Source organism: Copadichromis virginalis, linkage group LG14 (genome assembly GCF_057382275.1).
Source record: "Copadichromis virginalis isolate Kocher_CV1m ecotype Utaka linkage group LG14, C_Virginalis_male_GT1.1, whole genome shotgun sequence".
NCBI lineage: Eukaryota > Metazoa > Chordata > Actinopteri > Cichliformes > Cichlidae > Copadichromis > Copadichromis virginalis.
In genome coordinates this window covers 38,453,233-38,470,045 of record NC_140631.1, presented here as the reverse complement: position 1 = coordinate 38,470,045, position 16,813 = coordinate 38,453,233, and the positions used below count along the sequence as shown (strand labels likewise).

The 16,813-nt window shown below is 42.6% G+C and overlaps 2 protein-coding genes across 4 annotated transcripts in view; both read right to left on the bottom strand.

The window, feature by feature from the left end:
• Nucleotides 1-1,695, bottom strand: part of pak4 (p21 protein (Cdc42/Rac)-activated kinase 4) — a 45,777-nt gene extending 44,082 nt beyond the window's left edge. For all 3 annotated transcript variants that reach the window (XM_085430834.1, XM_085430835.1, XM_085430833.1), the window contains exon 1: nt 1,497-1,695. The gene's annotated coding sequence lies outside the window, so the exon portion shown is untranslated. The remainder of the gene's footprint in view (nt 1-1,496) is intronic.
• Nucleotides 1,696-12,366: 10,671 nt separating this feature from the next.
• On the bottom strand, nt 12,367-15,036 carry LOC146694582 (putative transmembrane protein INAFM1). The gene has a single exon (XM_085430832.1). The coding sequence runs from the start codon at nt 14,801-14,803 to the stop codon at nt 14,519-14,521; it is 285 nt and encodes a 94-aa protein (XP_085286958.1). The 5' UTR covers nt 14,804-15,036; the 3' UTR covers nt 12,367-14,518.
• Nucleotides 15,037-16,813: the final 1,777 nt, after the last annotated feature.

Genomic DNA, 16,813 nt, shown 5'->3' with positions numbered 1-16,813 from the left:
CCCGAAAAAGTAAACACAACTTAAACATTTTCTGCTAGAAAAGCTAATTACTTCCTTTCACCTGTCCCTTTGGGCTTTGGTTTGTATAATTTTAAAATTATCAGGGACCTAACAAGGTATTTTAAAACCATGTTATCTCAACACTGTTAGATTCATATTCAGCACATATGCTGTGTTTTTGTTCACAATGAACAATCACTCAAAGAAAACACACACATGTCCAATTTTTTCCAGTAAACTTGCCATTTGTTTCTTTCAGATTCAGTTGAGGCTGTAATTTAGATATTAGTTGTAATTACAATAGTTGTAGTAGTTGTCGTAATTACAGATATTAGTCAGTTAGCTACTATCTAACAAAAATATAACTTTTCAATATGGCTGTACTGATTGTGAAATTCTGAGCTGATACTGTTAAAAGACTTTGGCCTAAATCCTATCCTCATGTACCCACAGTTTATTTAAATGTACTTTTCTTGTTATCTGTTCCCACTTCTGTGCTATAAACACTAACATCTTTTTAAAAGACTTTCACCTTTTCATTACACTGCCTTTGAACTCTCCAGCAGATAAACTTAACTGTTTATCTCACTTACTAGTAGATGGATATCAGCTGTCTTGCAGCTGCATCCCATCTCGCAACTTAACACGTGAATATTCCTGATGAATATTTTGCCATATATGATGTAGATGCTCCCGCTGCTGTTTGGGAATGGTGCATATGTGAGAGAGAGGAATGACCCTTTCATACAGCTTCTCTGGCATCCCAGGAATGTATGGTGTGCCCAGCACCAACCGCACGACCTTACAAACACAAACCCCCCTTTCCTCTTACTGCACACTCATGAAGCACAACACAAATGCAATCCATAACATGACATCCGCCAGCCAAGAGGAAAAGAAGCGGGAGGGGAAAAAGAGACTAAAAAGGAGAATTCATTCATGCACGAGAGAGAGAGAGGGAGCAGCTTAATATCCTATTTTCCTGCTTTAGCCTGCCCACACAAACAACTTAGTCCTCCTTCACAGGTGAAAACGGAAGTTCACCGTGATCCTGATTATCAGGAACCAGCTGAACTTATCGGAAAGCAGACTAGCAGACTCAGAGTTACCAGAACCCGTTTGTCTCCTGGGTGTGCAAATGAGCCATCCTGTGAGCTTATGAGATCTTAGCAAAGAAAGACAGTTTGAACCTAAAGTTAGCTTCACATTTTAATTGTTTAACAACTTTCACAAGTGGCCCTCAGATTTTTTTTCCACAGCTCAGACACGATTCGCTTTAGTCTACGCTTTGAGTGATTCATCAGCTAACACACAAACACAAGGAGAGCAGACTCAAGGAGGCTGCTCCGGTATCCTCACACCCGGACTGGCCGGACCGACCAGAGCGCAGCTAACGCTAGCCTCCGTTAGCGGCTCAGCGGGGAGCGGAGACGCGCCACAAGCTAACCCACAGCACGGTCCGGTAACCGAAGTCAGAGCCACGCGGGGATACTCACCAGGGATGTCCCAGGAAAACTTTTTCTGCCGACCCCGCGACGTACTTGGAAACTCTCCAAAAATCAGAAGGGCGGGAGCGGACTAACTTCAGGGCAAACTGTGTGATATTAGCCGAAGTCTTACTTTCCCGACGCCATGTTGAACAGAGGAAACTGGAACATCCGGGAAACTGAAACCAATCTCCATGGAAACCGAGTTAGCGACGGGCTACCGGGAGACGACTCTTCTTCGGCTTTTTTTTTTTCTTCTTTGTGGTTGGTAAACATTACCGCCCACCGGTAGACTGCACTATTTTGATTCTTTATCCCGCTGCTGTAACACAATGATATGTTCACATATGGCTTCTTCTTGGCATGACAAAGATTTGCTCTGCACTCTCCATATACCTTACATCCAGCTGCTTTAAAATCACCAGCTAACCTAACATGCATGTCTTTGGACTGTTTGAGGAAGCTGGAGTAACAGAAGAGATCCCACGAGGGCACAGGGAGAACATCTAAACTCCAAACCTCCAGAAAGGTCTCAGCCAACCTGGGAATTTGAACCTTTCAGTAAACCCCTTTGCTAACCACTTCAAGATGCTTTCCATAAGAGAATTGTCTAAGTTTATATCTTGAGAGTTAATGTAAGGTTACAACAAGAGAAACAAACAAAAAAATACAATTTTTAGAAGAAATGTATTGATCTCATGGCAGTAGAGTGTGTTTTAATGTTACAGTGACTAAACACAGTGGTACAAAACAGTCTGTTTTACAAATGTAGCCAATCGTCATATTTGCGGGACTGATGGAGTCTCATGCAGAGGCACCTCCAGAATTTTTTCATAGAGGGCCACTAAAAATACTGGGGTCCCACACCAAAAACAGAAATTCCAGTTTTACCATGTTGTCAAATATATTTTTGGGGGGTGGCTAGTTTTGTTTTGTTTTGTTTTTTTAATCTACCATGTCCAAGCAATGCAGGCACACATACGTACATGCATTAATATGTAGAATATGCAGTAAATTCTGATAAAACAGAGACAATTCAATCAATAACAGGGACAAACAACCTCACTATGAGCTCATATGGTAGGTTTTATCTTAACTTTAGTAAATAAAACTGTGGCAAATGGGGTTGGTTGATGATTCACCAGGAGAGACGGGAACAAAACTTGCTGATACAGCGCCAGGCTCCTATTGGGCCCTGTGTGATGCAGAGGTGGTGATGGATAGGTGGGACTACAGCCTTGAGAACAGATACTTGGATGCAATTTGACTTTCTGTGCCAGGCAAAGTTGGAGCGACATCATTCCTCAGTATAAGTTCAGGGACAAGTCATCGCGTTGCAGCTGTTGCTGCTGTAGGAGATGAGGAAAGCGAGGAAGGTGGGCGGAGAGATAGGAGAGAGCTAGCTGCACAGTGAGGAGTGCAGATATGTGACAGTCTGCAGGTGGAGGTGATCATCCATAAGAAGCTTCAGGGCAACAGAGGGATAGTTCAGGGTAATTTAGAGCAGCTAAAGCAAATGTTTGCTAAACATTCACAAAGAAGAACTGTTTTTCTCTGCTGAGCTTCAGCACCGCATTGCAGTGAGAACAGCCCAGACAAGCTGTGTCTGAAACAGAACATCCTCACCTTATCCCAGAATAACACATCTGCATACTCTGGGGATCTGTGAATTCACCATTTCCATCACAGCTGGTTCAGAGCTGCTCACGAGTTTGTTAAAGGGGACTGCAACAGTATGCTTACCGTCCAGAAAAAAACACCCCAGTGATGCCAAGCAGCACTGCAGTGCAGCGAGAACGACCCAGAGAAAGTGTCTCTGTTTGGCATTAAGATGAATTAGAACTGTATAAACAACCATATTCATTAATCTGCCACTGAAAGCCCTGATTTTGCTATGTTGCCATCTGAAGACAGAGACTTTTAAAAAACAAATTAAGCTTCTATATCACATCTGTGATACAAAAAAAGCTCTTTGTATTAATCAAAGAATAATTAATCCCCCGAAATGTACAATAATAATCAATTTTTTGTTGTATTTAAAAAAAATAAAATCATGTAAATTAAAATACAGATATTTTTAAGTTACATGAAAAATGTCTGTTTTTACAGATTTCTTTTTATATTTAATAAAGATGTTTAAATCTGTATAAACAACAATGTTACCCAATAATAAGTTCAAATACTGTCCAACTAATTAATCCAATTAAAATAAGAGAAAAGTACTGTTGAATTTTACTTTGTAATTTATGCAATATTTTGTATTTTCAGTCCATTCATAATGTGAAAAAATTATTTACTACGCAAATAAACCAGTTTGTTAAACTAGTAACTGGGTTTATATATAAAAAAAAATCTAACATTTTTGACTATACAAACATAAAGTTAATGGTTTTACTTCAGAAAATGTAAATGCAACATACTGTCAATTACAGATCTTTTCTAGTATATACTGATTGATCATATTTGATTCCACGTAAAATCATGTCTATTTAGTTGATATGATAAGAGTGAAATATTCCATGAACCATGTAAACTCATGGTTCAGCAGCAAGTTATTAGTTTCCATGTATATGATGATCTCATCAGAATTTCCTGTGCTGCTACAGATTTAACTACACAACAGGGTAAATTACATTATGATAGCTTGACCTCAACCAGCAACATCAGTGAAGCAGAATTCAATAAAAATGATTAAATAATGTATAATAGTCCTGTGATAGACTGGCCAGCTGTCCAGGGTGTACTCCGCCTCTCACCCTGTGACAGGCTCCAGCATCAGGCTGATCTGGATTAGAATGAATGAATGAATGAATGAATGGATGGATGGATGAACATATTTTTCTGCAGTATCACTTTTCAACTTTAGCTACTAAAGAAAAATGTAAATCTATAATTATGTAAATTTTTACTTAACATTGAGAATTAATTGCAACTTTTAAAAACATTTGTAATCTTGTTTAAAAACAAGTAAACGACACCATTACGTCATTAACCACATTCCCCTCATCACTGTAAAAGCCAGGATATTACCTCAGTCTCTTTGCAGTTTCATCTGCACAACACTGACCCCTAGTGATCAAATGCACACACTGCTCTGTCAAGCTTTGCTCTGTGGCGTCCTCATCATGGGGAGGGGCTTTCAAAAAGGCCTGATGAGAGAGGGAACAGTTTTCTTTTTGTTCCCCACACACTAATAGAGTCATGTCATTATTAGTTTCAGAAATGATAAAAATAATAATGAAATTTGTGAACTAAACTGTGAAGTTTTATTTTACTCTCAAAGACGTACGTTTCTGTGAATGTTTTATTATTGAACAGCAAATTTTCATATGATGCATTTACCAGATTTCTTCTGCCAATACTAAGTGCATACACCTCTTCTGTTCCCGGTTTCATTGTCTGGAGATGAAACTATCACGTCACCCTTATTTTCTGTCATATATTTACTGTTACAGTAGTTGGTGATCATATTAAATGTCCCTGAAACCTAAACACACGGAGCTGGAAATGAGCAGGAAAGGTCACCTTTGAGAGTTTCTCTCGGTGGAAACATCTTCCCATTTAGATAGTCTTGCTTACTGTATTAATATGTTGAGGAAAAACCTACATTAATCTCTTAACCTGCTAACCTCTAATGACAATCAGCTGATTATAACTTCACTTGCAGCCTTAGCAGAAATTTATATAACTAGAGGTTTCTTTCAGCGAGAGTTTGATCATTTATTTCTGCAGTGGAAGCAAATTTGTTACATTTTAAGTAGCAGCTTTTTTTGTGTCCCATTGCAGATTTGGATCAATACTTTGCTCATTTTCTGGTGTCTCTCCAGCTTATTTACAGGCTTTGTTTGTCCTGGGAAACGTGTGTGTTTGCTGAGCATGCTCCTCTTTTCCAGCTTTGCTTCTGCATGTATAGATAAATCTATATTTACTAATTTCCTTTATACAGCGAAATCACATTTGTCCTTTAAAATTCCTGCTTTTCCTCTCATTGTGGTTTCTAACTCTTAGGGAAAAGATATAGTTAACCAGATCTCAGCTGTGTTTTATAAACTGAGAACAGATGGTTTTCTCATGTTTCACTGCATTAAAGAAGTGTGGAGGAAAGTAAAGGCACCAACATCTGAGGGACTACAGGTTGGACTCTGTGATTAAAATGTGAAGCTGCTCAAACAGCTTTCTTAAATGAATCCACAGGTCAGCAGTTTGTCGAGCCGCCTCGCTGGTTTACATCCTCTTATGAGGTAATGAAAGCCCTGAATGGATGGTACAAAGCAGGACTTCATCATCAATCCTTCCAGTGTTCACTGGGCATCTAATTACTTTAACAGGGGGTCAAATATATATTGGACAAAGGTGAAATGTAAAATGTAGTCTGGCCTGTTTCATAAGACGTCACAAATTCCAGGTTTTGCTGCCTGTAGACTGTAAATGCAAAACCATAAAGTCAGACATTTATTGTTGTCATTTGTACTGTGAAAAATGCCTGTGCAGTAAAACAGAAATAGTCATGGTGTAAAAGCTCAAAAGATTTTTCAAGGTAAGAAAAGAAACAATCAAAAGAAAAATGTAGCATGAAACACGCACTAAAAGCAAACAAGGAACAAAAACTCGGCAAAAAAATGCTAATCCACATACATCCAAAATAAATACTGCAAAAGATAAAACATTCAGAATGCTCCTGAAATATTTCTTTAAACTCCAAACCTTGTATTGAGTTCAAAAAGCATCTTCAGACCTTTTCAAATGTTGTTGTTGTTGTTGGTGTTGTTGTTGTTGTTTTTTGTTGTTGTTGTTGTTGTTGTTGCCTGGAGATCTGTTCCTCAAGAAAGTCTGGCTACTTGGAGGCAAAATATAAAGAAATGATGAATGAACACAATACTGTACCCACAGCATATATATCAAAACAAAGAGCAGAAAATTTTATTTCTGACACTAATGAAATATTTTGAGGTGATATTGCTAAATATTTAAATAAATAGAAAGTATGCCCCAGTGAAGCACAATTAAGAAACACAACTGAAACTGTGAAGGATGCATTTGTTAAATGTTTTGCCTACACACGCGTATGAGCTTCAGTGACATCCCATTATTAATCCACAGGGTTTCATATGATATCAGCATACCATTTACAGCTATAACAACTTTAACACTTCTGGGAAGTCTTTCCACAAGGTTGAGAAGTGTTTATGGGAATTCTGACCATTCTTCCAGAAGCGTATTTATGACACTGATGCTGGAGGAGAAGGCCTGGCTGTCAGTATTCACCCTAATTCATCCAAAAGCCTTCTATCAGGTTGAGATCCGGACTTTGCAGGCAAGTTCTTCCACACCAAACTCGCTTGTCTATGTCTTTATGGACCTTGCTTGGTGCACTGGTGCACAGTCTGTTGCCACAAAGCTGGGAGCATGAAGTTGTATGGAACCAACTCCTGAGAAACGACTCCACACCATAATCCGTCTCTACTGCTCTAGAGTCCAGTGGCAGTCAGCATATGATGTAAGGCTTGGATGCAGCTGCTCATCACATGACTATGTACTGTTCTTGAGCTGATCTGAAGCCACATGAAGTTTGGAGTTCGTTAGCAACTGACTCTGTAGAAAGTCGGCGACCTCTGCGGACCATGCGCTCCCAGCATCCACTGACCCCACTCTGTAATTTTCTGTGGCCTCCCACTTCATGGCTGAGCTGCTGTCATTCCCAGTTGCTTCCAATGTATTATAATAACTCAAATTGTATTTGTCACACACACAACCATACACAGTATGACATGAGGTGAAACGCTTGTAGCTGTGACCATTAAATGACAGTAGGTTTACAGTAAGATTTACAGAAAAAATTTACAGGTTACTACAAAAATTTACAGCTTCAACTTAGAAATTTACAATAAAAATGTGCAAATAACAGTTTACGCAAGATGTTATTAGTCAAAAGAAATTATATATTATAGGAAGTGTGCAAGAAGAAAAACCAGAGTGCGTGTGGTGATGTGATGTGTGTGGGAGAGTCCAGTCCTACACCTGGTTCAGGGCCCGAATAGCCTGGGGGAAGAAGCTCCTCCTCATTCTCTCTGTTTTGGTCTTAAGGGAGCAGAAGTGCTTCCCAGACCTCAACAGTCAGAAGAGTCCATTGTTGGGATGGGAGAGGTCCATCATAATCTTCCTAGCTTTGGACTTGCACCAAGTTCTTTAGCACCCTCAGTGGCAGATGGAAGTCTCTAAGTCTTCTGAGGAAGAAGAGACGCTGACGGGCGTTCTTAACCAGGGTGTTGATGTGACAGGACCATGACAGGTCCTGAGCAATGTGGACACCCAGGTATCGGAAACTGTCCACTCTCTCCACTGGCGTGCCACTGATGATGAGGAGCTTGTAATTCCTCACCTGCTTTGTAGTGAAGTCCACGATCAGCTCCTTAGTGTTGCTGATGTTTAGGAGGAGGTTATTCTCCTGGCACCAGGTCTCCAGGTTCCTAATCTCCTCCAGGTAGGCCGTCTCGATGTTGTTGGAGATCAGGCCCACAACAGCAGTGTCGTCAGCAAACTTGACAATGGAGGTGGTGTCTGATGTGGCTACACAGTCATAAGTGTACAGTGAGTACAGCAGGGGGCTTAAAACACAGCCCTGAGGCACTCCAGTGCTGAGTGAGATGGAGGGGGAGACTTGTTTTCCTACCCTCACTGATTGAGGTCTATCTGTGAGGAAGTTGAGGATCCACTGACACAGTGATGAGCTGAGTCCTAGATCCGTCAACTTCGTGAAAAGCTTAGATTGAATTATTGTGCTGAACGCTGAACGTCCACGAACAGCATCCTAACATAATTCCCTCTGCCAGTGTCCAGGTGACTCAGGGATGTGTGGAGCAGGTGAGATATGGCGTCGTCTGTGGAACGATTAGTCCGGTAAGCAAACTGAAGTGAGTCAATGGTGGCAGGAAGTGAAGAAGTAATGTGATCTTTCATCAGTCTTTCAAAACACTTCATCACAATTGAAATCAGTGCTACTGGGCGGCAATCATTGTGGCATTGGGACAGGGACAATGATGGACTCTTTGAAGCACATAGGAACCACAGCTTGGGCCAGGGAGAGGTTGAAGATCTCTGTGAACACCGGTGCTAGCTGGTCAGCGCAGGCTCTCAGAACCCGGCCAGGGATTGCATCTGGTTCTGCTGCCCTCCTGGTGTTCACCCTCCTGAAGGTGTTCCTCACGGCATGCTCTGTGATGATGAATGCATTGTCTTCACTGGTGCACTCCATGTGCGCAGCGAGCATAAAACGTGTTCAGCTCATCAGCCAGTGAAGCGTCGGCATTCATACCACTAACAGCTGACTGTGGAATATTTAGTAGCGAGGAAAGTTCACGACTGAACTTGTTCCACAAGTGGGATCTTCTCACAGTCACACGGTGGAATTCGCCGAGCTCCTGAGAGCAACTCATTCAAATGTTTGTAGAAGCAGTCTGCATGCCTCGGTGCTTGATTTTATACACTTGTGGCCCTGGGAGTGGTTGGAACACCTGAAGTCAGTGGTTTGGATGGATGAGTGAATACTTTTGGTAATAAAGTGTAGTTAGAAGCTCCGGATTTAGAAATAACATGAAAAGAGTGTGATGTTTGCTGTATCCTGTGAAATACTGTTGAAGTGAAATAGCTGACCTATGTGTTTATCAGTGTAATGATGAAAACTATTCTGTTATCTCATGTTTCACTTCCTAAAACGGCCTTTTCTGCACTTAGAAAGTTTAAGAACGATGACAGAAACCGATCAGCCAACTGCTTTGAGTCTATTTTGGAGAATATTATGAAGTGCACAGTTCCTGCGGATTAAAACTGCCATAAATGAATGATGAATGTCGACTCTTACATTTTTCCATGTGGGCTGCTGTTTCGGGAGCATGGAGAGCAAAGACGACAGGAGAAAGGGAGGAATCACTGAACCCAGAGGCTGATGCAGATGTGCGAACAGCTGGCTCAGGCTGCATGCAGCACGGCCTTTGCTGCTTGTTGCTGCTGCGGTTCGGACAGGATGGCGAGCTCTGCTGAGTCATGCGAGGCTCGTCTGCAGCTTGTGAGAAGGAACAAGCGCTGACAACCTCAGCTGTTAATTTAATTATTGATCGAGGGAGGCACGGCGACCCGCGCACTGTCACACGCTCTGCCCTGAGCCGCTACAAATAATAGATAGAGGAAACTCCCTGGAGCCCACTCTGATGAGATTTTGTGTGTGCGTAAACGGTGATGAGAGCGAGCTGGCTCGAGCACAGCTGCTTATTGGCCTCATGTGTTTCTCTTTTATTCCTAATCCAGGGGAAAACGCGGGTTAACAAGAGCTGTATGGGTGGGATGAAGCGCACGCTGACATTTTTTAGTTCTGAGAGCCCATCCTGTGTTTCACCTGATTATAATTCAGCATGAGACCGTAAATATAAAAGGATGCTTTGCAGCATCAGAAAAATGTCACACTTTAGCTTTTATTGACACACAGTTGCAGGAAAAAAGAAAAAAAAAGTCCTCTGAATGTGTTCACCATGACAGCTGTGCAGGTTTCACGCTTAATTGATTTTTATTTCCTGCTTTGACTTTGTTGATATTTTCGGTTTGTCCTGCAGTCCCCAGTTTGCCCACTGTGTCCCAGTCTGTCAGCGTTTCAGTGCCTCTCCTGTCTCTGTTATCATGCTGTCAGTTATTTGTCTTGAGGTTATTTTAGGTTGGTTTTCTGCTGTGTTGTGTTTTTAATTCCTGTCTTTGTGCTTCTTCTGTTCCCTGATTGCCTTCAACTGGCCTTTATCCCTGTCTGAATTATATGCGTTTCCATCGGATTCTACTTTGTGCTACCGTGTGATTTTGTTTATTTGGACTATTGATCAGCCAATAAAGGCTTTTGTTAGAAAGAGGTTTGCTGATGCTCATCACACTGGAAAAAGACTCCAGAACTAACTCTAACGGTCTGCACCACACAGCAGAGCTTATTATTTTCCCGAAAGAAAAAAAAAGTCTAGCTCTGCGACTCCCATTAATTGCAGTTTTACTTTTATTTAGGGGGTTGATGGTTTCAGAGGATGGCTCTGCTAGGTGCTCAGTAAAGTTTTAGTGTTTAAGCGCAGCCCATTGTGCAGTCACACTGCAGCAGCAGCCTGCAGTTCAGTCCCGTTTCTCAGGGGCACGTGACAGGAGGAGGGAAAGGAGCTGCGACCCTGACTGATCCTGCTGCCTCAGCATTAAAAACTTTGCCACCGTTTCTCTACAGCTTTGCAGTAAAATGTGATTTACAACTGTCATAACTAACATTTTACGGTAATAGCTGCAGAAAGATGTTAATGTTTTAGAATGGCAACCATCTCTCTTTAATGTGCGTGCATAATGGTGCATCATGGCTGGAAGTCACTGTGATCTCAAACAGCACAGCATAATAGCTCGGTAGTTCTTCTTGTCCTTCTGGCTGCTCGCTCTAGAGGTCACCACATCTATTCTTAGCATCTGTCACGCCAATCCTCTGCTTCCACAAATCTCCTCTGTGCTCTTCCTGCTTTCCTCCATATCGATTTTAACCATTTTTATTTGAAAAGCTGTGATAAATAATATTATTTTGGCATTATTAGGCAGAAAAATCTGTCCACTTACTGTACATTAACTCCTGGACAGTTCGTTTTCCATAGAAAATCCAACCTGTGATCTTTTTGGCTGTTACTACTCTACTAGCTGTTATAGTGGGAGAGAACGCTGAGGGAACATTTCCAGCATTAATAAGAGCCACCTGCGCCGCAAAGCATCCAACTGAAAGGTACGCAGTCATTTCAACTCTGCAAACTCTGGGAATATAATAAAAATAATAAAAATGCAAAACACGGAGGTGCAAAAAAATGCAGTTCCTCTAACGGCCACTTGAGGCGGGCTTTAAAGTGGTAACAATTATACATATAGTCTGGTTCAAATAGTTTTGGCCTCTCATAACATCTGTACAGTGGGTGAATTACTCTATAACTCCTCTATCTGGACACTGTTAAGGGTTAAAATTAGGGGTGTGGCCACTTTGATTAACAGGGAGCTGTAGTTGCTCTGTCCTGTTGGGCCTCACATTCACTAAATCACTCAGTCACTGAACTGGACTTCGTCACCGTGTTTGTGCTGCTGATGCCTAATGGAGCATTTTTAATGCAAATATATGACTAAGTATATGGTCGACTGTGAATCAGCCCAGGCAAGAAGTTTGGGCTGCACTTTAAGTGAGTGAACGTCAATAGTTAATTTTAGTCTGTTGCTTAGAAATAATCAGCAGGTATCTCTGTTTCTGCACATGGTTAGGAAAAAATAACATTTTTAGGTTTCCAAACATGGAATCCTAAATCGGTGGATGACCTCACGGTGGTTTATATCCAACTTTTACATACAGTCTATAAGTCTGACAGGTTAAAGCACAGGTTGATGTCGGCACGGCCTACTCCTACTGATCTCTACATGCTGTTTATCCAAAAAGAAAAAAACGATGCACATTAAACAGGACGTGTCACTGCATCCTGCTCCTGTTCTGTGACAACCTTTTTAATCATCAGAGAAGCATCCACCGACAGTCTTCGGTTACCAAAGCACTCTACTTAGATAAACATGAGAAAGGTCAGTGAGGAGAGGGCCAAGCAGCTTTCACACTGAAGAGGCCAGATGTCCTCACACAAGTGTTATTTCCAGGTAATCTGGAGTATCTAACGGCTCTGATTTATAGTGAAAGTGGAGGCTGTGTTGTTTCAGATGCAGGCCAGCACTCCCCTGACGTCAGCTTGGCCTTTTCAGTAAAATGTCCCTGCGTTATTTCAGCACAGGACGACACCAAGCTGCCCGCCCCGTCGCCTGTTTTTGCTCAACTGCTGACAGAAAGACAACACACCCACACTGGAATAAATGCATAGTTTATCATATCATAACAATAAATTCTCAAGGCTACATTGTTAATAAAACAGTCTAGTAGATTTAGCCTAAATTCTGAAGAAGGAAGTGAGGTGAACAAAACGTGTCATCGAGAAGAAGAGGTACAAACGTGACACTGCATTGAGAATTAACGGTCATTCTGTGCAAGACAACAAAGATGGCTCTAAAAAGGTAAAACTGCTGCAACTACTGAGAGTGATCACCTTGCATTTCGTACGGCTACGAGCTACCGAAGATCACAATTTAGGCTACTTCTGCTACAGTACAGTATCGCTTTAAGTTCCTCTAGATACCTGAATAAAAACAGCATTCTGCTGTGAAAAAAGAGAAAAACCAGAAAGTCCTCTATAGGCATGAAAAAAAAAGAAGTCTCCATTAGTGCAGAGCAGGGTCCTTGAGGAGTTGCAGGGGTTCCTGAAGGGGTTTGTAGGCTGGGGTTTAGGGCTCAAGCACTCTTGTGGGGGGTTTAAGAGTTCTTTGGTGGGGTTTTCTAATGAGGTTTCTCGGGGATCAGCTTCGGGGGTTGAGGGGTCTGCTGGGATGTTCTCCAGGATGTTTAAAGGATCAGGGCACACTCATGGTTTCTAAGCTTCCATAAGGTGGAGCATTGGTGTATAAAGTGAATTTTCAAAGGGGACCTCTTATGGTTTTCCTGGTTTTTTGGCATATATCTCCTGTTCCAGTGCTGGATGCTCATATTTAACACGGACAAAGTTTCAAATAAGGAGGTCAGTGCATGTTCAGGCGGTTTTTTCCCCCTCAGCTCTTTGTGATGTCATAGAGAGCGAGAGAGAGCTCTCAGGTACAGGTCCCATCCACCTGCTGTTTGCATTGGGCAGCCAATTAGAAGAGAATTGATGAGCTGAGGGGCTTCAACAAGGCCATGTGGGAAAAATAAAGATTATTTTGAACTGCTGATCATGCAAAGCTACTCTAGCAGGTTGCCAGAGTGTAAAATACAGAGCTGGAAGTGAGCAGGAGAGGTCCAATTTTCACAGGAACGTGAAAGAGTTAAAGCACGGATGGACTAATGAGCGACCAACTGGGCACAGACATTGGTTAGATTTACACTAAGAGGCTAGGACAAGTGTGAAAAAGACACCGAAATCTCAGACTGAATGGTCTGAATGTATGGTGGGTAATCTAAAGAAGTAGCATCTGTGATCTCACTTATAGAAGGAGCAGCAGAAAAAGAATCCCTGTTTCTGGTTAGCTGCACATCATAACGAGTGATCTAGAGACTTAATTTTTCTGTTATTTGTTTTGCTTAGAATATGATGGAAGAAATGAAAGCATGCAACATACTGTATGCTCTCAGAACCCAGAGGGTTTTTCCCGTCATCCACCTAAAACTCAAACACATTCAATGAAGAGTCACATAAGAGAGAAAAATCACCAGGTCCTGGAACATTAAAAGCTTCAGCAGACAGCGTTCGATAAAGAAATAATGTGACCTCTGCTGAGGATGCGGCATTCAGATGCAGGACCTTCTTCAATCTGTCATTTTGTAGTGTGATATCTGCTCTCAGTGGTCAGGACTCAGCCTGAGAAGTGATTACTGAAATTTAACTGCAGCACTCGTTTACCTGCGACACCTCACGGGGAGTCCCAGAGGAGTGCGGGACCTTTTACATGTCTGCACCCAGGAGTCCTGCTTCACCTAATCCATCCATGATTTAAAGGATGTAAGCATGACTCTCAGAATAACCAACATTTACAGGCACACAGCCACAAATCAGAGGGAAGCAGCCCTAAAAGATGCCAGGTGTGTGTTCCTAAGGCTTTCTCTCATTGGACAGACGAGTTCAGTGAAATGAAAAACAAAAAACCATAAACCCCCTCAGGACTGGGTGTTGGGGTGAAGCTGGAAAGAAAAACCCCCTCCTCCTCCTCCTCTCCACCTGCATCCTGCATGCGGAACACTGATGCATCCCGGCAGCACCTGCCCCCCTCTGTCCTCCCTCAGGTCCTCAGTCAGCATCCCAAACTCTGGATGCAGTCATGTCTGTCTGTGTGCCGTCATCTCTCATCCATCCATCCATCCATCCGCCGCCGCAGCGTTGTGTCAGGTGTGTGCAGTCACTTATTTAATGCGTGCGTGCGTGCTGTAAAAGTCATCAAGGCTTCGCCAGGCACACGTTCTGGTTCGGGTTCTGGTTCGGTGTCGCGGTGATGTTGTCCGCTTTGCCCGGCGTCCAGAAGAACACGTAGTAAATGACCAGGATGAACGCGGCCACGGACACGCAGAGGAAATAGGCGATCGCCATCGCCACTTTCACCCAGATCTTAGTTGACATGTTAGCGTGTTTGGCCCGAAGCTCTCCGGGGTAGCTCGGCCTCCGGTTCATGTCCCCGTTCAGCTTCTCCACGGTCATGTTGCCCTGTCTGCTGGCCGCCTTCATCTCGGTATCAGCGCTGAAGTCTTACTCAAAGATTGCTCCCCAACTGACTGTTGTGCGTTCATCGGAGTCTGCAGACGCTGCCGCCCCGCTGCGCTCCTCCGGGCCCGGATCAGGACGCAGACGCTTCAGGTTCTCTGGTGCGTCTCCGCGGGATGCTGGAGCTCCCTGAGCTCTCCGTGCGCACAGGGCAAACTGAACTCAGGAAGGTTTGCTCCGCTATCAGCTGGATGGGACCGCTAGTAAGCTGCTCTGAATTAAAGAAGTCATTTCCGGCGTGTCTTTTCAAAGTAAAACGAGTGATAAACGTACATAGCTCGAGAATCAAGGTTATTATAGTGAACTAAAAATAAAACTAGATGTGAAAAAACATTTTTGCTAACTAAAATAATTAGAAGAAAGTTACATGCTGAATTTAAAACGACTGAAAGATATTTTTCTCCCAGGCAAAAACAGAGAAGAAAATAATGAACATTAAATATCCAAACAAAGTCTTGATGCATGCTCAATCATCCAGGTAAGTAAATCCCCAAAAGTAGATTCTGTTCAGCTGAATCTGGACGTAGCGTTTCCAGATCTACAAAATCAAATTTTGGGGAAGTAAAAATGTTGAGTTTGGAAAAGTGGGAATAATTTCTCTCGGATTTGAAGAGCAAAATGATAAATGTGACGGATTAAAGGAAGCGGCTCTAAAATGGAAACAAAGTCTGAAAAACTGTAAGTAAATAGATAAACAACCTGAAGCTAACACACCAGTTAACACGGGACTTACTTCTTCCTTCATTCATGGCACACTTGCGCACGGACTGCTCCAGTACAGCCAAACTACTGGCTGTACTGGAGTCCCTGCTGAGTTATTTGTAAGCTTTGGTACCCTAACCTAACTCTGGTGTCTTATCTCTGCGTCCTTCAGTGTTGACCCATCACAATCATTCGAAGTCGAGATGTTGAGATGCTCTTTTGTCGTCAGTTACTCTCAAGGCCAAAAGAAAACAGAAATCCTCTTATTGTGAAGGAATTTTTGCCACGTTTCCGGCGGCCTTCCGAGTTTTTCCTGACAGTCTTTACGAAACTGTGGACGAGGAGGAGCTCAAAGTACGCAACACCTGACGATTGGGTCATAGTTTGGGAGAAACGTCCCGCAGCAGAAGGCGCAGAGCCATCTCCATCCACAAATCATCACCGCCTCAGATTTTCTCCTCCAGCCAAAACAAATCTGTACAGAGACTGTAAAAAAAAACCCACCGAGACATCAGAAACCTCAAAATAAAATAAAAATAAATAAATAAACCCTCTCTGCACAGATGAGTCACAGGCAGCGGAAGGAGGGGGGATTACTAGCCCCCGTTATGTAGTGTTAACTGAGGATGAGGAGGAACCGTTTGTCTTCCTGTCCTGCAGCGAGCAAGGTCACAATGTTCAAACAGGAGCTGCGATGCTCGTGTGTGCAGACGCAGATCGGCTTCTCAGTCCGGGACTGTGTCTGCGAGCAGGACCTGAATTCACGCGTCTTGGTGGCGGACAAACGGAGCAGAGACGGTGTCGGTGATCCAGATTCTGTTAAATATTACCAGCATTTTAAATCATTTCCTCACGTGGAGAACAAACACGTTAGACTTCAGAGAGAGAGAGAGAGAAAACATTTATTGGCTGAATGAATAAAACACAAACATAAAGCAAAAGTTTGCTTTTCATTTCATTGAATATATTTTTTAAAAGCTGTACAAGCGTCTAGATGCTCCTTCCCTCTCTGACGTGGACATTTCTCATCGAGGTCTTTCATAACATAAAAAAACAGAAGCTACATCTCTTTGTATGCCTTCTACATTTGTGTTTTCAGAGAAACTTGATGAACTTGGGGTCAGAGAAATGAGGTGAAACTTGCCCTCAGAGTCACACTCAGATTTTGGATGGAAGAGGCAATCACCTCCTCTGCCAAAGCAGATCCTGAGCTGAGGAACATGCAGCTTACTCTCCATTAGTTCCCTACAGCGTCTCTGATCATTCTGATTT

What these genes read in the sequence shown, in the direction of transcription:
- LOC146694582 (XM_085430832.1), bottom strand. Translation starts at nt 14,803, where the DNA reads ATGAAGGCGGCCAGCAGACAGGGCAACATGACCGTGGAGAAGCTGAAC.